Source organism: Oncorhynchus kisutch, linkage group LG15, assembly GCF_002021735.2.
Source record: "Oncorhynchus kisutch isolate 150728-3 linkage group LG15, Okis_V2, whole genome shotgun sequence".
Taxonomy (NCBI): Eukaryota; Metazoa; Chordata; class Actinopteri; order Salmoniformes; family Salmonidae; genus Oncorhynchus; species Oncorhynchus kisutch.
Window position 1 is genome coordinate 69979876 of NC_034188.2, and position 24181 is coordinate 70004056.

Genomic DNA, 24181 nt, shown 5'->3' on the forward strand with positions numbered 1-24181 from the left:
GGAGGGTTTTTATTTGTCACGTAGTTCATTCAAGGTCATTAGAGAATCCAGTGGGTTCTGGTAGTCTTTAATAGTTCATTCTAAGATTTGTATGAAGATCATGTATATGTTTTTGTTCTTTGTTCTTTGTTATAAAGCCAAAAAGATTGGAGAAGTGGTTTACCCATACATCTCCATTTTGGATAGATAACTCTTTGTGTTGTTGTTTGTTTAGTATTTTCCAATTTTCCCAGAAGTGGTTAGTCTCTGGATTCTTCCATTACATTGAGCTGTTTTCTGACACGCTGTTCCTTCTTTTTCCATAGTGTATTTCTGTGTTGTGTATTTCTGTGTTGTTTTAGTGATTCACAATAGTGAAGGCGTAGACTAGATTTTTGCATTCTTCATCAAACCATTTGTCATTGTTGTCCATTTTCTTCGGTTTTCTATTTGAGATTTTTAGATTTGATAGGGAAGCTGAGAGGTCAAATATACTCTTGAAATTTTCTACTTCCACGTTTACACCTTCCCGATTACAGTGGAACTTTTTGTCCAGGAAGTTGTCTGAAAGGGATTGAATTTGTTGTTGCCTAATTGTTATTTAGTAGGTTTCCAAACTACATTCCTTCCATCTATAGCATTTCTTAATATTACTCAGATCCTTTGGCTTTGATGCCTCATGATTGAGTATTGCTCTGTTCAAGTATACTGTGATCTCTCCCTATACTCTATCTCCCTATACTCTATCCCTCTATACTCTCTCTTTCTCGTTACCTCTCTCTCTACCTATCCTCTCTCTCCCTATCCTTTATCTATATCCTATAATCTCTCTCTCCGCCTACTCTCTCCCTATAATCTCTCTCTCTCTCTCTCTCTCTTTCTCTCTCTCTCACTCTCTCTCACTCTCTCTCACTCGCTCACTCTCTCCCTATCCTTTATCTCCCTATAATCTCTCTCTCCAAATAATCTCTATTTATCTCTCTCTCCACATAATCTCTCTCTCTCTCTCTCTCTCTCTCTAAATAATCTCTCTCTCCACATAATCTCTCTCTCTCTCCACATACTCTCTCCCTATAATCTCTACCTATCGCTCTCTCTCTCCACATACTCTCTCCCTATCTCTCTCTCCCTCCCTATCCTCTATCTCCCTATAATCTCTCTCCCTATCTCCCTATAATCGCTCTCTCCACATAATCTCTACCTATCTATCTCTCCACATAATCTCTACCTATCTCTCTCTCCACATAATCTCTCTCTCTCCACATAATCTCTCTCTCTCTCTCCACATAATCTCTCTCTCTCTCTCCACATAATCTCTCTCTCTCTCCACATAATCTCTCTCTCTCTACCTATCTCTCTCCACATAATCTCTCTCTCTCTCTCTCCCCCTCTCTCTCTCCCTCACTCTCTCCACATTACCTTCTCTCTCCCTCTCCCTCTCTCTCTCTCTACCTCTCTCTCTCCCTCTCTCTCTCTACCTCCCTCTCTCTTTACTTCTCTCTCTACTTCTCTCTCTCAATGCAATTCGATTCAATTGACTTTATTGACATGTCAAGTTCATTATTACTTACATTGTCAAAGTAATAAAAATATATATTTATATATAAATAAATGGTGGGACAAACAGCAATAATAATAGTAGTAGTGGACATGGGATTACCATTAACAACAACTACAACAACAATATTAATGAGAACAACAATACATTTAAGCAATGGTAGTAGACCAGTGTCAACATGACTGAGAAGACAAGGTATGACGTGATATGAAAGACAAAACAAAACATTGAATTATAATTTTGGGAAATAAATATTCTCTTAGGTCTGAGTATTTGTCACAGTGTAATAGGAAATGCAGCTCTGTCTCTACCTCTCTCCTGGGGCAGAGTGAGCACAGCCTTTCCTCTCTGGGCAGCCAGGTTTGTCTGTGACGACCGGTCTCTATAGCCAGACTGTGCTCACTGAGTCTGTACCTAGTCAATGTTTTCCTCAGTTTTCTATCAGTCACAGTGGTCAGATAGTCTGCCACCATGAACTGTCTGTTTAGATTCAAATAGCATTGAAGTTTACTTAGATTTTTTGTGGTGTCTTTCCAATAGGTGATATATTTTTCTTTTTGTTTTGTGATGATTTGGTAGGGCCAGATTTTCTGAGTGCTGTCCTGATGCTCTAAGGGGTTGGTTTGGGTTAGTGAACTGAGCCTCAGAACCAGTTGGCTGAGGGGACTCTTCTCTTGTTTCATCTCTTGACATTGTAGAGCTGTGTGATGGAATGTTTTGGGGTCACTTGTTTTTAGATGGTTGTAAAATTTGATGGCTCTTTTTTTCTACATCGAATGAGGAGGGGGTATTGGCCCAATTCTGCTCTACATGCGTTTTTCTTTGCACTTGCAATACAGTCTTGCAAAACTCTGCATGCAGTATTTCAATTAGAAGTTCGTCCCATTTGGTAAATTCATTATTAGAGATTGGACCCCATACTTCACTGCCATATAGAGCAAATGGTTCTGTAACTGATTGAACATTTTTGAGCCAGATTCTAATTGGAATTTCGATATTGATGTTAATTTTAATGTCTCTCAGCTCATTCAAAGCCATGTGAAAGCTACCTGTGTTGCTGATATTTAGTCCTAGATATGTGTAGTTTTTGGTGTGTTCTAATAGAACTGTGTCCAAATAGAATTTATATTTGTCATCCTTATTTCCGGACCTTTTTGGAATATCATTATATTAGTTTTTTTAGTTAACGGTCAGAGCCCAGGTCTGACAGAACCTGTGAAGACGATCTAGATGCTGCTGTAACCCCTCTTTAGTGGGCGACAGCAGCACCAGGTCATCTGCGAAGAGCAGACATTTGATTTCAGTGTTGTGTAGGGTGATATCAGGTGCTGACGATTATTAGAATGTTTTTGCCAATTTATTAATGTAGATATTAAATAGTGTTGGACTTATTGGGCAGCCCTGTTTCACTCCCCTTCCCTGAGAGAAGAAGTCTGTTTGGCTGTTGCCAATTTTAACCGCACATTTGTTTTTAGTGTACATTGATTTAATAAAATCATATGTTTTCCCTCCAATACCACTTTCTATTAGTTTATAATAAAATACCTTTGTGCCAAATTGAATCAAATGCTTTCTTGAAATCTACAAAACACGAGTAGATTTAGCCTTTGTTTTGTTTTACTTGTTTATCAATTAGAGTGTGGAGGGTGTAAATGTGGTCTGTTGTACGATACTTTTTTAGAAATCCAATCTGGCTTCTGCTCAGGACGTTGTGTTCATCAAGGAAATGATGTATTCTGCTATTTATAATACTGCAAAGAATTTTCACCAAGTTGGTGTTAACGCAAATTCCTCTGTAATTATTTGGGTCAAATTTGTCTCCATTTTTATAGATTGGTGTGATCAATCACTGGTTCCAAATATCGGGGAGAATACCTGCAGTGAGGATAATGTTGAAGAGTTTGAGTATAGCCAATTTGAATTTGTGGTCTGTATATTTTTTTTATTTCATTTAAAATACCATCAGCACCACAGGCCTTTTTGGGTTGGAGAGTGCATAGTTTTTCCAATAATTCTTCTTCTGTAATTGGGGTATCCACAGTCTTTGACTGCTAATTCAAGGATTTGTAATTTTTCTTGTATATCTTTTTGTTCTGGGCTCTTTGTTATATTGCTGTAGAGGTTTGCAAAGTGATTTCTCCACATATCCCCATTTTGGATAGCCAATTCCTCATGATGAGTTTGTTTAATTTATTCAAATTCTCCCAGAAGTGGTTTGATTCTATGGATTCCTAAATTCCATCCATCTGATTTCTAATGTGCTGTTACTTTTTTGTTCTTAGGGTGTGTTTGTATTGCTTCAGTGTTTCCCCATATTGAAGGCGTATATTTTTGTTGTCTGGTTCTCTGTGTTTTTGATTAGATATATTTCTCTCTCTCTCTGCCCGTCTCTCTCTACCTCTCTCTCTCTCTACCTCTCTCTCTCTCTCTGCCTCTCTCTCTCTCTCTCTCTCTACCTCTCTCTCTCTACCTCTCTCTACCTCTACCTCTCTCTCTACCTCTACCTCTCTCTCTACCTCTACCTCTATCTACCTCTCCCTCTCTCTCTACCTCTCTCACTCCACCTCTCTCGCTCTACCTCTACCTATCTCTACCTCTCTCTCTATCTCTACCTCTCTCTCTACGTCTACCTCTCTCTCTCTCTACCTCTCTCTCTACCTCTCTATCTCTACCTCTCTATCTCTACCTCTCTATCTCTACCTCTCTATCTCTACCTCTCTATCTCTACCTCTCTATCTCTACCTCTCTCTCTCTACCTCTCTCTCTCTACCTCTCTCTCTCTCTACCTCTCTCTCTCTCTACCTCTCTCTCTCTCTACCTCTCTCTCTCTATCTCTACCTCTCTCTCTCTACCTCGCTCTCTACCTCTCTCTCTACCTCTCTATCTCTATCTCACTCCTTCTCTCTCTCCCTCTCTCTCTCTCTACCTCGCTTTCTACCTCTCTCTCTCTACCTCTCTCTCTCTCTCTACCTCACTCTCTCTATCTATTCTCTCTCTCCCTATCCTCTCTCTCCCCCTCGCTCTCTCTCCCTCACTCACTCTCTACCCCACTCACTCTCTACCTCACTCACTCTCTACCTCACTCTCTCTCTACCTCACTCTTTCTCTACCTCACTCTCTCTCTACCTCACTCTCTCTACCTCACTCTCTCTACCTCACTCTCTCTACCTCACCCACTCTCTCCCTATCCTCTCTCTCCCACTCTCTCTCTCCCTATCCTCTCTCTCTCCCTATACTCAAATTAAAATTCAACTGCTTTATTGGCATGAAAACCATTGTGTCAATATTGCCAAAGCAACAATGTATACAATATACATTGTAATACAATTATTAAGAATAACAAATAATAATATAAAATTGTATTAAATAATAATACAATATTAAATACAAAAATGTCAATAATAATATGGTAACAAATGTAATAAATATAAAAAGCTATACATGGAAAATGAAACTATAACTAACTTATAATTAAATCACTGTCATCTTCACCACTACATCAGTACTACAGCTACCATCATCATTACTACTACTACTACTACCACCACCACCACCATCATTAAACTGCTATCACTACCACCACCCCTACTACCCATACCACGACTATTCGGAATGATAATCACACCACAACACAATAATCACAGCTGATTATTTTTAGTTTTTCCTCTGGGTTTAATAAGTTACAATTTTGAATAAATGTAGTAAATTCTGTGAATAAAGAATCTATTGGTGAGGAATATTTATCACGGTAAAGGAGAAAGTGGAACTCTGCTTACCTCCCCTGTTGTGCAGTGACCACGTACACACTCCTCTTTGGGTAGCCATGTCTTTTTATGTCTGTCGGTTTCTATTGCCAATCAGTGGACACTCAGCCTGTACTTGGTAAGGATCTGTCTTTGCTTCGTATCTCAAATCAAAGTTTACAGTGAAATGCTTACTTACAGGCTCTAACCAATAATGAAAAAAAGTATTTATGTGAACAATAGGTAAGTAAAGAAATAAAACAACAGTAAAAAGACAGGCTATATACAGTAGCGAGGCTATAAAAGTAGCGAGGCTACATACAGGCGCCAATTAGTCGGGCTGATTGAGGCAGTATGTACATGTAGATACATGTAGATAGTGTTAAAGTGACTATGCATATATGCATATATGCATATATGATAAACAGAGAGTAGCAGTAGCGTAAAAGAAGAGAACGGTAGTAGAGAGAACAGTCTATGACTGGGGTGGCTGGGGTCTTTGACAATTTTAGGGCCTTCTTCTGACACCGCCTGGTGTAGAGGTCCTGGATGGCAGGCAGCTTAGCCCCAGTGATGTCCTGGGCCGTACGCACTACCCTCTGTAGTGCCTTGCGGTCAGAGGCCGAGCCATTGCCGTACCAGGCAGTGACGCAACCATGTTGCAGCTGTAGAACCTTTTGAGGATCTGAGGACCCATGCCAAATCTTTTTAGGTTCCTGGGGGGGAATAGGCTTTGTCGTGCCCTCTTCACTACTCTCTTGGTGTGTTTGGACCATTCTAGTTGTTTGGTGATGTGGACACCAAGGAACTTGAAGCTCTCAACCTGCTCCACTACAGGAATTTTGTAGTCCAAATAGAAAGTCCAAATAGAATCAAATGCTTTTTTAAAGTCAATAAAGCAAGCAAAGATTTTGCCATCTTTTTTTTGGTGGACGTGTTCATTAATTTGTGTGTGTAAGGTGTATATACAGTGGGGCAAAAAAGTATTTAGTCAGCCACCAATTGTGCAAGTTCTCCCACTTAAAAAGATGAGAGAGGCCTGCAATTTTCATCATAGGTACACTTCAACTATGACAGACAAAATTAGAAGAAAAACCCCCAGAAAATCACATTCTAGGATTTCTAATGAATTTATTTGCAAATTATGGTGGAAAATAAGTATTTGGTCAACTACAAACAAGCAAGATTTCTGGCTCTCACAGACCTGTAACTTCTTCTTTAAGAGGCTCCTCTGTCCTCCACTCGTTACCTGTATTTAATGGCACCTGTTTGAACTTGTTATCAGTATAAAAGACACCTGCCCACAACCTCAAACAGTAGCACTCCAAAATCCACTATGGTCAAAGGACACCAGAAACAAAATTGTAGACCTGCACCAGGCTGGGAAGACTGAATCTGCAATAGGTAAGCAGCTTGGTTTGAAGAAATCAACGGTGGGAGCAATTATTAGGAAATGGAAGACATACAAGACCACTGATAATCTCCCTCGATCTGGGGCTCCATGCAAGATCTCACCCCGTGGGGTCAAAATGATCACAAGAACGGTGAGTAAAAATCCCAGAACCAGACGGGGGGACCTAGTGAATGACCTGCAGAGAGCTGGGACCAAAGTAACAAAGCCTACCATCAGTAACACGCTACGCCGCCAGGGACTCAAATCCTGCAGTGCCAGACGTGTCCCCCTGCTTAAGCCAGTACATGTCCAGGCCCGTCTGAAGTTTGCTAGAGAGCATTTGGATGATCCAGAAGAAGATTGGGAGAATGTCATATGGTCAGATCAAACCAAAATATAACTTTTTGGTAAAAACTCAACTCGTCGCGTTTGGAGGACAAAGAATGCTGAGTTGCATCCAAAGAACACCATACCTACTGTGAAGCATGGGGGTAGAAACATCATTGTTTGGGGCTGTTTTTCTGCAAAGGGACCAGGACGACTGATCCGTGTAAAGGAAAGAATGAATGGGGCCATGTATCGTGAAATTTTGAGTGAAAACCTCCTTCCATCAACAAGGGCATTGAAGATGAAACATGGCTGGGTCTTTCAGCATGACAATGATCCCAAACACACCGCCCGGGCAACGAAGGAGTGGCTTTGTAAGAAGCATTTCAAGGTCCTGGAGTGACCTAGCCAGTCTCCAGATCTCAACCCCATAGAAAATCTTTGGAGGGAGTTGAAAGTCTGTGTTGCCCAGCAACAGCCCCAAAACATCACTGCTCTAGAGGAGATCTGCATGGAGGAATGGTCCAAAATACCAGCAACAGTGTGTGAAAACCTTACAGAAGACTTAGAAGACTTACAGAAAATATTTGACCTCTGTCATTGCCAACAAAGGGTATATAACAAAGTATTGAGATAAACTTTTGTTATTAACCAAATACTTATTTTCCACCATAATTTCAAATAAATTCATTAAAAATCCTACAATGAGATGTTCTGGATTTTTTGTTCTCATTTTGTCTTTCATAGTTGAAGTGTACCTATGATGAAAATTACAGGCCTCTCTCATCTTTTTAGTGGGAGAACTTGCACAATTGGTGGCTGACTAAATACTTTTTTGCCCCACTGTATGGTCAGTGGTGGTTGGTTGTTGGGGAGAAAGTACATTTGACATTTTCTTATTACATTTTCTTCTTGAAGAATGGTTTGAATTCTTGAATTCAAAATGCTACAGAAAACCTTTCCCAAGTTGCTGTTTACACAAATTCCCCTGTAAATTTTGGGGTCTGATTTGTCTCCACTTTTGTGGATAGGGGAGATGAGCCCCTGGTTCCAGACACCAGGGAAGCAGCCATAAGTTGTAGCATTTTGCTACTCAGGTGCGCTGTTTTTCAGCATTTCATTTCTGATGTTATCTAGACCACAAGCCTTCTTTGATTTTATGGATTTGAGCTTTTCATTTAGTTCGTGTTGGGTTATTGGGTAATCTTATGGATTTTGGTTGTTCTTAATGCAAGGATGCTCAATTTTTTTACATTTCTGTTGTAAGTCTGTATGTGGGATGTTTTTGTATAGATTATCAAAATAAGTTTTCCAAATTCCTTTCATCTTGTATGGTTAATTGTTGTGGCTTTGTCGTGCTTGAATTGTTCCACATATCCCAGAACGGATTTTGGTCAATTGTGTTTTCAATTTCATCAAGTGTCTTGTTGTTATAATTCAATTTCTTGTATTTCAGTGTTTGTTTATACTGTTTCAGTGTTTCAAAGTATTCATAGCGTAGCTCTAGGTTGTTTTGCTGATTATATTTTTTATTTTATATTTGTCTTAGGTGCTTTCTAATTGTTTTACATTTGTTATCAAACCATTTTTCAGAAACATTTTGGTTTTTGTTTCTGATGTTGCATTTCTTTGGTTTTCTGAAATGTGCTTTTGATGCTGCTTTTTGGAATATGCAATTGATGTTTTGAGTAGCCAAATTGACACCTTCTTTATTGTCTTGGTATTGTGAGTTATTGAAGAGCTGTATAGAGTTCATAATTTCATTTGAGTTCAGTGATTCAATGAATCTTTCTGCACTGTTTTTAGCCCATCTGTACGATTGGTTTATGTTGTAGAGTTTATTGGGCTGTTTTTTTGAATGAATATTACTGGTTAATTTCTTCAGAAACACGTTGATCTGACTGTGATCTGACAATGGTGTCTGTGGTCTGACAGTGAATGCACTAATGGAGGAGGGGTCAATATCAGTGATGGCATAATCGACTACACTTGTCCCAAGAGCTGAGCAGTAAGTAAAGTGACCTAAAAAGTCCCCTCTGATTCGACCATTAAGCATCTAAGGCTCGACAGAGATGCACTAACTCCTTCCCATTTTTGTTCAGTATTTGGTCAGGACTGTTTCTATTATTTATAATAGGGCTACTGTACATGGAGGGGTGTCCAAATATGTGGTGGTTACCTCCCGCATCAGTGTAGTCAGGCTCAGAACCGGTTCTTGCATTGAAATCTCCACAAAGAAGCACTTTACCCTCTGCCTGAAATTGAATGATTTCTGTATGGAGATTGTCAAAAAACTGATCATCAAAGTATGATGAATCTGAAGGAGGAGCATAAGCTGCACATACGTAAACATCATTGTCACAATAGATTGTACCTTCGTTAAGTTTTAGCCAAATGTGGTTAGTACCTTTTTAATTTCATTCAGTGCTCAATATGCTCTCTCTACCTCTCTTTCTCTTCTCACTCTTGCTTTCCCTCACTCTCTCTCCATGTTACTCTCTCTCCCTATAATCTCTCTCTCTCTCTCACTCTCTCTCTCTCTCCCTATCCTCTCTCTCTACCTCCCTATACTCTCTCTCTACCTCACTCTCTCTCTCTCTCTCCCTATACTCTCTCTCTACCTCACTCACTCTCTCTCTCACTCTCTCCCTATACTCTCTCTCGCTATACTCTCTCCCTATACTCACTGGGCAGCAAGTGGCTAGAGCATTGGACCAGTAATCAGAAGGTTGCTGGATCCAATCCCCGAAGCTGACATGGTAAAACTCTGTCGTTCTGCCCCTGAGCAATGCAGTTAACCAACTGTTCCCTGGGTGTCATGGATTTTGATTAAGGCAGCCCCCCACACCTCTCTGATTCAGAGGAGTTGGGTTAAATGCGCAAGACACATTTCAGTTGAATACATTCAGTTGGACAACTGACTAGGTACCTCCCTATTCTCTGCCTCTCACAGTGTTCTTCTCTTCCCAGCTCATTCCTCTTTGACTGCAGAGTGAATCGTGCCATGTGGCACAGACACACACACACACGTAAAGGATAAATCCTAAGAGACAAGAGCTCTGCGTGGAAGTAAGAGGAGGGTGAGGAAGTAAGAGAAGAGCAAGAGGGTGAGGGGGGTGGTCGGGGGAGGAAACACTCACACACTCAAGCACATAGGACTAGAGCGGTGAAAAGGAGAAGAGAAGAGCTGGGAGGCAGGAGGGCTGCTGAACAAAGCAAGGGAAGGAGAGGGAGGTCCATGGGAGAGTAGCAGCCGTGAAATGCCTTGACGGGAGCCTGCCAGCTGCTCCTGTGGCTTCCTGAAGGTAAGACTCATGCTAGACTGAGAAAAAGTAGGGAGACATGGCCGGAGCAGAGAGAGAAGGAGGGAGAGAAAGTATAGCTCTGATGCAAGCCTAACGCTGTGCTTATAGGGTACACTTGGGCTGCAGCTGAGCTGTTCGATCTGCCTTTGAATGCGATGCCATGCTGTCATTACATTCTGTAATTCATCACCTCGCCATCATCCATTTAGCTGCGTGTCAGATCAAAGTGTGTACGTGAATTAAAACCATATAGTATGGTTGCTATGCTCCCTAAGAGAGAGATACCTCAGATACCTCCAGCCTGCACTGCCTCTTTCCCATCACAGCCTGCTTGTGTTCTATATCACTAATGTCACTGCAGTGCATTTGTTTGCTCTCATTCTGAGGGCTAGGTAATCAAAAAACAATGGGTTTCCAGCCCTGTCAGACCACTGTGAGATGCTGCTGAGGCTACTGCCTAGTTGCCTGATGCTAGAGGATGCTTAAATTCTCCTATAGTGGAATGCAGGAGTTTAACGAGTGCAGCAGCCAACAGTGTGGGGGTTTTACACACAGCACCGTGTGTTGTGTTGTTTTCGATTCCACACATTCAATGAAAGAAGGTGGTGAGAGAGAGAGAGAAAGAGAGAGAGAGAGAGAGAGAGGCCATTATCTGTTTGCAGTAGCTTTTCGCTGGAATATCGGAGACTAGTAAAGAATTTAGAGCAAATCATTTGCATTGATTCTGTTGGAGCACTCAGTCCTCTCTGAGCCGGGGATTAGAAAGGCTAGTTTCAGGGCTGTGATGTGCTATTGTCTGCTCTTATAGTCTGTCCTGGTTGAGTGCACTCTGCACAAAATATCTTGAGTTGTCCCTGTAAAACTTTCATGACAATGGGGTCTGTGGCCATGTCCAACGGGCATATTTTTCCGACGCAATGTTCCTGGGAATGTCCTCAGCAGGGAATGCAGAGGTGGTTTAAAAGTATTCGGTATGTGATCATTATTTTTTCAAACATTTCCCATTGAGCAGTGTAAAGGTAGGGCTAACAGGGAAATGAACTATAGGAGAAGGATGGTGCAGAACAGTAGTATATAGCACATATTTTATTCTATGCTCACCTTTTTAACCTTTTGATTAAGTTTGTGTGTGTGTGTATGTGTGTGTGTAACCAGTCCATTTGTATAGGTATCACTTCAATCTGACATGAACCATTGATGAAATGGTGCAGCCATTTTGATTGGTGCAGCCACTGTTTGATTGTTGCACGGGGTGAAAGTTGTAGCACCGTAAGTCATTTTGATGGATGGCCCTTTGACCTTGTAAACTGCATTAGAGTTATGCTGTAACTCCTTTTGTAAAGCCATCAGTATCAGCCAGCCTCTGTGCATCACCTCAGTCAACCACTGAAACCAACTCAGTCTCTCTAATGTTGTGGACTGAGGTTTGATTCAGCCCAGAACGCTAGTCCAAATCTAATGAGACATTGAGATGAGATTACTGTGTGTTTGAATAATTAATTGTGTGAATTTATTTTGTGAAAACCGGGTCTCTGGGTAAGGTGGTAGGCATGGCTGAGATAAATCAGCCCATCCCCGCTTGTATTGCAGCAATGCATCTGTGTCAGGAGCTTAGCCAAGCGTGAACAATTCTTTGTATTAAGTGCTATGGAAACTGTGTGTCTGTATGATTTGAAAAGAAGGCTACTGCAGCCCTGTAAAGCCACTCAGCTAGGCAGAATGGGAGAGCATTTCTTGTCCAGGTTAATTGGCCGTTACCGAGGTGGAGGTGGAAGTGGGAGGAGAGTGATACTTGGCCATGCTCTAATCTGTCCAGTGTCACCGACTGGAGAACAATGTGGGATGACATTGAGGTTTTAGAGACAGAGCTCCTTGCAAAAGCAATGATGTCCTTTATCTTGAAGGGCATTATGGGGATTAAGATGCTGCAGGTCATACGGACTGGAGCTCCATTGTTAAAGGGCGGCTGAACTTCCTGATTTGGCCTAGTTTTAGATTTGGTTCGTTAAGAAATGCTAGAGGCCATGACTGAATTCAAAAGTGAGTTGGTTTCGTGGTGTGGTTTGATGTGGGTATCTCCTGTGTGTTTGCAGGTGGGAAGAGTTAGCCAAATTATTGGCTTCAGCTTGCTGGTGTGCAACAGTAGCAAAATTGGTTTGACTTTGGATATTCTATCTCTGGGTCGGTCTTGTCAATAAATGACACAATGTAAATGAGACAGTATTTTCATGTTGCACACCTTTTAAGCTCTCATTAAATGCTTTCAATATCTGTATGTTAATTTCTTTTTTTTGCCATTAATGAATGTGTTATTCAATGTGTTTCAATGGGCTACAGTAGTAAAAGCCAATATAAATGTGTTTTTTTAATACATTTTTTAAAATCCCCAAATTTGAATTCAAATAGTTAAATGATCCACGGTATGACCGTCTTAAAACAATTCCATATGTTAGGTTAGTAGAACCCTTTCATATGCAATATTCATGTATTATTTGTTCAATAATTTGAAGCAGTAGTGGTGTCTATCCTGGAGAATCATAATTAGAACCCTTGCTATCATTAGGTGAAATAAATTAACATCTTGTTTACTTAACCATCTCCAGACGGATTTTCCTTTGCGTACACATCTATCTATGGAGCCAAGTGTGAGCATCCATCGCCCAGGGTGAGTAGTTTCCCTCAGTCACAGCCTATTAACACAGGGAATGAGACATATGTTCAGCATAACGGGCTCAAGGCTTATTGAGTGACACCATGGATGTTCTGACATGGTATGTGGTGGCGAGGAGCGGCCTCCTCAAAGGACTGGTGCAGGGACAGAGCGAGGTGCCGCAAGAATTCTAATCAGGTCCGTGTGACCTTTGGCTCTTTCTGCATGCGCTCAGCACCCCCTCCTCTCTTCCTCTCCTGCTTTCTACCTCCTCTTGTCCATCCACCAGTCACTCTCTCACTCCTGTGAATGTGGGCTCTGGCCCGTAAATCACGATAAGAGGCTGACGAGCCACCTGATAAATACGGGACATGGTGTTGCAGGGTGTTGGAGCTCCTGTCCTCTCCTTAACCCCCATCCTCCTCTCCTGCCACATTCATGTCCTATAGGACTACTCTGGTCCAGTGGACTGGGTGTTGTTGGCTTGGCCTGGTGCTCAGTCCGTCCAGCATCACTCAACAGTGTTGGGGAGTTTGGGGCATCACTTATAAATACACGTACCCTTGGCACAGGGGCGCGAGAGGACGAGATTCGAGTAAGCAGCAGTTATTCCTGGCTGTGGCTGTGTGGTGTTTAGTTTTTTGGTCCGTTGTCATTTCATTAGACTAATAGTCTCCAAGTGGGCAGGCCGTCTAGCTGAGGCGGTGTCTATTGCTCAGGAGAAGGTGATCCGTGAGAGATGATACAAGTACTATACTGTATATGCTTAAGGCCGGCTATCAGCCACGAGGAGGGGAAAAATGAGTCTGGGCCTGAAGCCAAGCTGGCTGGCATTAATAGGCTTTGGAGACATTTTTAGTCATTTGCCCTGACCGACCTCAAAGTGTCATAAGTGAGCAAAGATAGGGATGAAGCGCTGCACTGTGAGCCACTTGTCTTATGCCTCGATCACACAGCGTCCTTACATTTTGGCACACCAGAAATACATTCATTTCCAATGGAACACTTTGTTTGCCTTGCAGCATTGCGTTGCAGAGGCAGTTGCAGTGCGTTCTGTGTGGTGCATACGTATGCATCAAACTGTATGCGTAGACGGCTTGACAGAAATGGTAGCAGAGGGGGAATGTTGAACTTTTGTTGCACACATATCAAGATTATGCTGCGTACCATTTTGCGCAATGATGCTCTTGGTGTGATCGAGGCATTAGCCTGCGACTAACTCATGAATGAGAGCCTGGTAACCATGACGCTGCTGATGAGAGTTGGCTCTGGGAAGAGTGAAGCAGGGGAGGGGGAGAGAGGAGCAGGGGAGGGGAGGGGAAGTTCCAGTAGGCTCCCAATGCTGGGCTACAGAAATGACAGAGACATTGGAGCAACTTATTCCACTAGAGAAGATATATATCTTCTGCACTGATTGTGCAGATCCTCCCAGTGCAGATGTTATTGAAGACTCAGCTCTCTCCCTCTCTCTTTCCTCCCCTCTGTCAGACCTATGCTTTGTTTTGATGACTCCTCAGAATTGAATTTTCTGTGGAAAATAGAAAGCTTCTGTATGACCTCAGAATATATGGATTAGTGCCCCTAAATAACAGAATTTGTATTGTAAACCAAAGGGTTACTGCAGAATTAGCAGTTTCTTACTGCACTCATCATTCTCTGAGGAATGGACAGTAGCGTGGTATACTGGAGCTTGTTCATAGATCTAGCTTGAAACCATTTGCAAAACATGCACGTCTCATGGATATTTTCAGACAGGAAATGTGTTTGATTGAGTCCCCAAATTTGCTCTTTTAAAGAGCTTTGATTACCTTCAAATTATGTAAGCTAATCGAGAAAATGAAGTGCTCCAAACCCAGTTATCTTGTTGATCAAGTTTTTTGTCTTCTCAGGCAGAGTAATGACTAGGGGCTAATCTAAGTCCTCATTATTACGGTCCTCCAGAGGCCAGTTAACTCTGTTGGCCGACGGTCGTGTTATTGGAGCAGTATTTAATATTGATACAAGCCTTGTCCTGGCCACCTAACTCCTCACAACTAGCACTCACATTTCCTAACTGCACAGAGGGCTGACATCGACAACATTTTAAAGAGCCTCTAATGAAGATAATTAAACCTTACAATAGCTGTTTGTGTAACTCAAACAAAGACTTGGACTGTCCTCAAAAAACGTAATGTGAAAGTGTACAGGTGGAAACATTACAGCAGCCTGAAACAGCTGCTAGAGAGAGAAAGAAAGAAAGAAAGAGAGAGAGAGAGAGAGAGAGAGAGAGAGAGAGAGAGATAGAGAGCGCACGAGCACAACGGTAGGTTTACTTCTCCGCCACCAACAGATGAGCACTCACTCTATCAGAGTCTAAACCCAATTCACCCAAAGCATCCTGTCGCTCTCCAAGTAACAAGATGAATGCTTGTTACCCTCTTAAAGATAAAATGCTGAGCTGGAATCTGTGTTTGCACAACCGCTGGTGAGTCTGCAGCGAGAGCAGAGCAGCAATCAAACACAGGCAGAGTATGCACACAGGTCCTGAGTTCACCAGTCACTGGGGAGATGTTTAATGCATGAAAGTGTCATGATGTTGGCCTGGGCGTAGGTTTATGACAGTCATAAATACCTCTTCCCCCCTTTTTCCTCTCTCTACCCTACTGATGTTACATTTGCAAAACCCTTGGTTAACATAGAGATTCTGGGAACATCAGAAGGTGGGGGGAAATTAACTATATTCCAAACAATCCAAACAATTGAACATATGCGGTGGTATTTAATGAATATGATGTCAGCTCGGTTGTCATCTGAGACATTCTCATCAATGATAAGATGACATAAACTCTACAGTGGAAAGTCTACACATCAGAGTTATCGGATTCACATGGAATTGTTGTTCAATATGTATGTTTGAATATGAAATTATTCGTGATGGGATGAAATGTGATTTTAGCTTCTAAAATGTGAGATTTGGGTTTTCACAAGGTAGGTCTCTGCTCAATCAGTGGCTCGCCCCTGTGAAGGGACATGGGCTATAAAACCTTTCAAACACGCCCTCCTCTCCCTTCCTATATAAAGCCTTGACAACAATGTAACCTCCTGTTCCGAGGATGTGAGGACGACGGTCCGATGTCAGAATGGTTCAGATAATAACTACAGAACGAAGCCAACATCAGCGTGAGCTTTGGTTGCGAATGGTATGAACTTTGAACTCTTATTCACTACAGAAGTGATACCTCCTAGCCGTTGAGTTAGCAACAGCAGCTGCAAACGCATGTTAGGAAGGAACAGACAGAGTATCCCGTCTACCACACAATGACGTTACTACAACGTATCCAATTGACAACCAGAGACATTCTTCAAAGGACAAAGGACTCGGTTTGGCAACACGGCCTTCCATCTACCACCAACTTACTGAAGCGCAGCTCAGAGTAAATATTTATTGCATTTTCCTTTTCCAAATTGGCTGTAATTTAGAATGCACAAGATACTGTATTTACGATAGCACAGCTTCGCCCAGTCTTCCCTCTCTTTCACTCAAACCCAGAACCTTTTCTTTTGTGTAACAAGCTGTCGTATCTGTTCCGCCCGCCAGGGACGTTTTCCTTTGTGACGTAATTTGTAATCAAGTTATGATTAATTATGTGTATGTGTGATTAGTTAGGTATTTAGTAAATAAATCATTAAACCCAATTTTGTATTGCTGATTCAACTTGTTAGTGCAGATAACCAAGAATTTAAAGAATTTAAAACTTTCAGATGAGACTGAAATAAGGTGACGATTAATATTGACTGCTACTGATGTAAAATATTACTTGGTCTTTAAGAGTTTATTCGGAAGATAACAGCTCTATAAATATTATTTTGTGGTGCCCCGACTCTCTAGTTAATTACATTTACATGATTAGCTCAATCAGGTAATATTAATTACGGATAAATTATTTTATAGAATAGCATGTCATATCACTTAATCCGGCATAGCCAAAGACACGACATAATCCTGAACTGACTTGGAAAGCAGGACCTGGCGACACTATAACGCATTCACTATTCTGGGCCTTGTGTGTCTTGTATTCGTGTCTGTCTGTCTGTCTGTCTGTCTGTCTCAAATGCCTGTCACGTCGCTCTGCCCTTTGCTTTAGACCCGTCTATGTCAACACTGTATTCCTGTGTGGATCTCATGTGTGACGTGGGCCCTCGCTCCTCCACCCCACTTTGCATTTTCTCTCCATGATGCCTTGCCTTGCATCTATCACTGATCAAAATGGAGCAATGTCAGAGCATGACGACAGAGACAAATCAGATGGTGTTGTTATTCTCAGGTAGAAGCAATCTGGTGATTGCTTTCTGATTGGCAGAGGTGGAATCAAGACACTATTATTCGAATCACAAGGTTTGAGTCTCAAGTCGAGTCCCAAGTAGAATGGGTCGAATCTCGAGTCGGGTCCAAGTCGTGCATTCTAAGAGCAAGTCGAGTCAAATCATACGTTTTTTAAAGTCAAGTCTCATGTATAAGAAATAAGTTATACATGCAATGAGTTGTCTATTTATTGAAGCTACCAGACAGCACTTTTCATTATTTTGTCTACAACATATTTTAATTATGTAATAACTCATTTTAACAAGAAATTATAAATGCAAGCTTCATGAGTAAATTATGCATTTCAAGCAATTTTGAAATACTGTACCTAAAAACCAGTAGACCTAGTTAGACCTATGCTAGTAATTGTTGGTTGAGGGTCCATTGCTGGTGAGTTTGCAAAGTAAACAGTCGATATTCTTGATCACACATTTTTTGTAGCTGCATATTTATTTATGGCAATGCTCTCCTTACAATCTGATGTTTGTGTTGCACCCGATCCTATAGCTGTATAGCAAATCAGAAATCTGTAAGTGATTCTCAACGTTTTTGACCCCCATTCCCCAAAAAGTTGTGGCTCAAAGCTTGCGAGCCCCGCGCACACACATGAATGCGCACACAATGGCTGCGCAAATGTAGCCTGTCAATAAAGCCAGAAATGGCAATGCATTTTCTAAACTTAAGATATAGAAATAAACTATTTTTTACACCTGCATTTTGAGCTGAAAGTGATTCATGTTTGCAGCCAAGTAGGGATATCATGCCATCACTTCTCTAAGCAAGAAGAATCATACGGCCTAAATACCTGTACACAGGAGGTTGCAGGATCAGATGGAAAGCATGGTCTGTCTGCACCAAACACTATCACTTTGGAGGGCTGCCTGCCCGCAGAATGCTTGTCAACTAGGTAGCCCATTTCTTCCTCACAAATACCGTTATTAATTCACCAGAATATATCTTCATCCCACAATACTGAAGGCAGTGAGATGTTACAGCTGTCTTTAGACATATGGCCAGTAACCACCCAAACTTTGAGAATGTTTTAACTTATTGTGTGCATAATGTTGCTGCTACCGAATGACCGAAAATAACTTCTGGACATCAAAAAAGCGATCACTCACCACTGACTGGAAGACATTTTTTCGTTTAACTTTTTCCTTTAACGAGTCCGACGAGAAGAATATCCTGCTTTCACTGGAACAGGCCCAGATCCACGCCTTTTGCGTAAAGAAAAGACGCTGGAAAAGGGGACGCAGATTGGGAATCCTTCTGAGAAGCCGGAGGCGAGCGAGTAAACTCCCAACTCCATCCTCCTTGCTAACGTGAAATCGTTAGAAAATAAAATTGATTACCTATTATTAAGATTATCCTACCAAAGGCACATTAAAAACTGTAACATCCTATGTTTCACTGAGATGTGGCTGAACAAAGAAAAGGATAATATAGAGCTGGCAGGATTTTCCATGCACCGGCAGAACAGAGACGCTACATCTGGTAAGACGTAGTGTGTGTCTTTTTTGTCAATAACAGCTGGTGCGCGATGTCTAATATTAAAGAAGTCCCGAGGTACTGCTCGCCTGAGGTAGAGTACCTTAAGATAAGTTGTCGACCACACTATCTACCAAGAGAGTTCTATTCGTATTATTCGTACCCGTCTATTTACCACCACAAAGCGAAGCTGTCACCAAGACTGCTCTCAACCAACTCTATAAGGCCATAAGAAAATGCTTACCCAGACGTGGCGCTCCTAGTGGCCGGGGACTTCAATGCAGGCAAACTTAAATCAGTTTTACCACATTTTTACCAGCATGTCACATGTGCAACCAGGCGGGAAAGAAATCCTAGACCACCTTTACTCCACACACAGAGATGCATAAAAAGCTCTCCCTCGTCCTCCATTTGGCAAATCTGACCACAATCATATCCTCCTGATTCCTGATTTCAAGAAGAAGCTCAAGCAGGAAGTACAAGTGACTCGCTCAATACGGAGCTGGTCAGATGACGTGGAAGCTACACTACAGGACTGTTTTGCCAGCACAGACTGGAATATGTTTGGGGATTCATTCAATGGCATTGAGGAATACACCACCTCAGTCATTGGCTTCATCAATAAGTGCATCGACGATGTCATCTTGGGATATGTACTGTACGTACATATCCCAACCAGAATCCGCATCGAGCTAAAGGCTAGAGCTGCCACTTTCAAGGAGCGGGAGACTAATCTGTACTCTTATAAGAAATCCAGCTACCATCAAACAAGCAAAGCGTCAATACATAATTAAGATTGAATCCTACTACACCGACTCTGACGCTCGTCCGATGTGGCAGGGCTTGAAAACTATTACGGAATACAAAGGGAAACTCAGACGTGAGCTGCCCAGTGACACGAGCCTACCAGACGAGTAAATGCCTTTTATGCTCGATTCGAGGCAAGCAACACTGAAGCATGCACGAGAGCACCAGCTGTTCTGGATGACTGTGTGATAATGCTCCCAGTAGCCTATGTGAACAAAAACTTTAACAGGTCAACATTCACGAAGCTGCTGGGCCAGACGGATTACCAACTGTCAAGTGTCTTCACTGATATTTTCAACCTCTCCTGACCGAGTCTGTAATACCTACATGTTTCAAGCAGACCACCATAGTCCCTGTGCTCAAGGAAGCGAAGGTAACCTTCCTAATTGATTACAGAACCATGGCGCTCACGTCGGTAGCCATGAAGTGCTTTGAATGGCTGGTCATGGCTCACATCAATAGCATCCTCCCGGACACCCTAGACCCACTCCAATTCGAATACCGCCCCAACAGATCCACAGATGACGCGATCTCAATCACACTCCACGCTGCCCTTTCTCACCTAGACAAAGGAACACCTAAGTGAGAATGCTGTTCATCAACTACAGCTCAGCGTTCAACACCATAGTGCCCATGAAGCTCGTCACTAACCTAAGGACTCTGGGACTAAACACCTCCTTCTGCAACTGGATCCTGGACTTCCTGATGGGCCGCCCCCAGGTGGTAAGAGTAGGCAATAATACATCTACCACGCTGATGCTTAACACCTCAGGGGTGTGTACTTAGTCCCCTCCTGTATTCCCTGTTCACCCACGACTGTGTGGCCAAACACGACTCCAACACCATCATTATGTTTGCTGACGACACAACAGTGGTAGGCCTGATCACCGACAACGATGAGACGGCCTATATACCTCTCCCTCAATGTGAGCAAGACAAAGGAGCTGATCGTGGACTACAGGAAAAGGCAGGCCAAACAGGCCCCCATTAACATTGACGGGGCTGTAGTGCAGTACATCACTGGGGCCAAGCTTCCTGCCATCCAAGACCTACTGTATATAAGAGGCAGTGTCAGAGGAAAGCCCATAAAATTGTCAGAGACTCCAGTTATAGACTGTTTTCTCTGCTGCCGCACAGCAAGTGGTACCGGAGCACCAAGTCTAGGACCAAAAGGCTCCTCGACAGCTTCTACCCCCAAGCCATCAGACTGCTGAACAGTTTTGCCACCAGACAATTTACATTGACCCCCCCTCTTGTACACTGCTGCTACTCGTACCGCTGCACACTGACTCGGTACTGGTACCCCCTGTATATAGCCTCATTATTCTTATTCTTATTGTGTTACTTTTTATTATTACTTTATTTTAGCCTACTTGGTAAATATTTTCTTCTTCTTGAACTTCACTGTTGGTTAAGGGCTTGTAAGTAAGCCTTTCACGGTAAAGTCTACACATGTGACCCTAGATGCCTCACAAGTCCTCAACTGGCAGCTTCATGAAATAGTACCCGCAAAACACCAGTCTCAACGTCAACAGTGAAGAGGCGATTCCAGGATGCTGGCCTTCTAGGCAGTTAAAGTCGAGTCCCAAGTCTTGAGGCTCCATGTCAAGTCTCAAATTTGATTTTCTATCAAGTCGAGTCTCAAATCAAACTTGTGACTCGAGTCTCACTGGAGTCCAAGTCATGTGCCTTGAGTCTACACCTCTGCTGATTGGTGATTATGGAACACATAGTTCATACTCTGTCACTATATTGGATTATTTTTAAACACCAGTGACCCTATCAGTTATTCCACTTTTATATAACTGAAATGGTGTTGTGAAATTGCAGCTAAAATTAGTCCCTATAGACTTGCCCTCTCCCCATCTCATATCTGTAGTGCTGACTTCCCGTATGTAATTTAATCCCATTGCCAAAAAATATTATTCATTAATTTTTTTCCCTCTGTCGGTTTGAGTATGCAATTGATGTTTAAAAATACAATTTCTAGCACATTAAAATCAGAGCACAGACACTGCAGTCTGTCATTAGATCAATGTATTACACCAATAGACCTAAAACAACAACAAAGAAACCACATTTACTGTTCGAAAAGAAGTCTTCGAAACTAAAGAGCTGTTATTGTAGGCACATGGGAAGTTTAAACAAAGAAATGAAGACATAAAAATGTGCTGTGGACATATTGTGAAGGGTCCAGGCTGGTGATTATTGTGATTCAAGTAGTGGTCAGCTTGTCCATGCAGCATCAGGGCTTTTAACAGTTGGGTTGGTGTTCAGCCCAGGCAGTGTACTGGCACTGATGTGTTCTCCTCCTCAGGGGGATAACAAAGGTTGAACACGGTAGCTACTGACAGCTGAGACTGCTTCATTCAGAGATTACAAATTAGCTAACAGAGTGAGTCCAATTTCTCATGTGAGTCCAGAGTTAATCCACACATTAGCATTCTGTGTTGGTGAAAAAGGTCTGTCTTATTATGATGAACTGAGGCTCTGTTCTAATGTCCTCACTACTGACTTCACTGTCCTCACATGCCACCTACTGTAGCATTAAGTAATGAATGAAGTAATGTACTGGATTTGCATTCTTAATGGAATGCTAGTATGGTTGTTGGAGCATAACAGTAGCCTAGATTTGACATGAAAATGGAGACCTGAGCATGCATTGTTAAGTTTCAGGCTCGCTGTTAGTAGTGGCTCTTATTCAAACAGATGACTGGCATAGTAGTATTGATTTTGTTAAAGTGATTGACATGATATGTGTAGAAAACTTTTTTTTCAGGGTTATCAGTCAATGCAGTATTGACTATGCAGAATTTTTCCTAATCCTTGATTTTTCCTGATTGATCTTAGGGGATATGTTGTGAAAAACAATCTATTGGTGAGATTTGATTGATGCATAATTCTGTGCATTAATGAAAGTGTAATGCTGAATTCATTGGATATTCAAAGCTAGTTGAATCTCCATCTCCCTCTCTCCCCACAGGTGTTGAGCTCCACCTGAGGATGGCAGGAGATTCTCGAGTCCACATGGACCACGACATGGAGATAGGTGTCACACCCACAGCAGTAAGAATTTTTTTTTATTTTACCTTTATTTAACCAGGTAGGCTAGTTGAGAACAAGTTCTCATTTGCAACTGCAACCTGGCCAAGATAAAGCAAAGCAGTGTGCCACAGAAAACAACACAGATTTACACATGGAGTAAACAATAAACAAGCCTATAAGTTTGAAAAGTTTGAAATATCCAATAAATGTCGTTCCACTTCATGATTGTGTCCCACTTGTTGTTGATTCTTCACAAAAAAATACAGTTTTATATCTTTATGTTTGAAGCCTGAAATGTGGCAAAAGGTCGCAAAGTTCAAGGGGGGCGAATACTTTCACAAGGCACTGTAGGTAGATTGGGTGTGCTATTTACAGATGGACTATGTACAGCTGCAGTGATCAGTTAACTGCTCAGATAGTTGATGTTTAAAGTTGGTGAGGGAAATGAAAGTCTCCAACTTTAGCTATTTTTGCAATTCGTTCCAGTCACTGGCAGCAGAGAACTGGAAGGAAAGGCAGCCAAATGAGGTGTTGGCTTTGGGGATGATCAGTGAGATATACCTGCTGGAACGTGTGCTACGGGTGGGTGTTGTTATCATGACCAGTGAACTGAGATAAGGCAGAGATTTACCTAGCATAGACATATAGATGTCCTGGAGCCACTGGGTCTGGCGACGAATATGTAGAGAGGGCCAGCCGACTAGAGCATACAGGTCGCAGTGGTGGGTGGAATAAGGTGATTTGGTAACAAAACAGATGGCACTGTGATAGACTGCATCTAGTTTGCTGAGTAGAGTGTTGGAAGCTATTTTGTAGATGACATCGCCGAAGTTGAGGATCGGTAGGATAGTCAGTTTTACTAGGGTAAGTTTGGCGGCGTGAGAGAAGAATGCTTTGTTGCGAAATAGAAAGCTGAGTCTAGATTTGATTTTTGGATTGGAGATGTTTAATATGAGTCTGGAAGGAGAGTTTACTGTCTAGCCAGACACCTAGGTATTTATAGTTGTCCACATATTCTAGGTCGGAACCGTCCAGGGAGGTGATGCTAGTCGGGTGGGTGCGGGCAGCGAACAGTTGAAAAGCATGCATTTGGTTTTACTATCGTTTAAGAGCAGTTGGAGGCTACAGTGCACAGTGTCCAAGGAAGGGCCAGAAGTATACAGAATGGTATCGTCTGCGTAGAGGTGGATCAGGGAATCGCCCGCAGCAAGAGCGACATCATTGATATATACAGAGAAAAGAGACGGCCCGAGAATTGAACCCTGTGGTACCCCCATAGAGACTGCCAGAGGTCCGGACAACATGGCCTCCGATTTGACAGACTGAACTCTGTCTGCAAAGTAGTTGGTGAACCAGGCGAGGCAGTCATCAGAAAAACCAAGGCTACTTAGTCTGCCGATAAGAATACAGTGATTGACAGAGTCGAAAGCCTTGGCCAGGTCGATGAAGACGGCTGCACAGTACTGTCTTTTATCGATGGCAGTTATGATATCATTTAGTACCTTGAGCGTGGCTGAGGTACACCCGTGACCGGCTCGGAAGCC

At 42.2% G+C, this 24181-nt stretch overlaps 1 protein-coding gene across 1 annotated transcript in view; it reads left to right on the forward strand.

Moving 5' to 3' along the window:
• Nucleotides 1–9936: 9936 nt before the first annotated feature.
• The window catches only part of kcnj5 (potassium inwardly rectifying channel subfamily J member 5), a 35912-nt gene continuing 21667 nt past the window's right edge, over nucleotides 9937–24181 (forward strand). Inside the window, exons 1-2 of the mRNA XM_020503404.2 lie at nucleotides 9937–10305; nucleotides 22576–22658. Coding sequence (XP_020358993.1) covers nucleotides 22596–22658 — 63 coding nt within the window. The 5' untranslated portion in view covers nucleotides 9937–10305; nucleotides 22576–22595. The remainder of the gene's footprint in view (nucleotides 10306–22575; nucleotides 22659–24181) is intronic.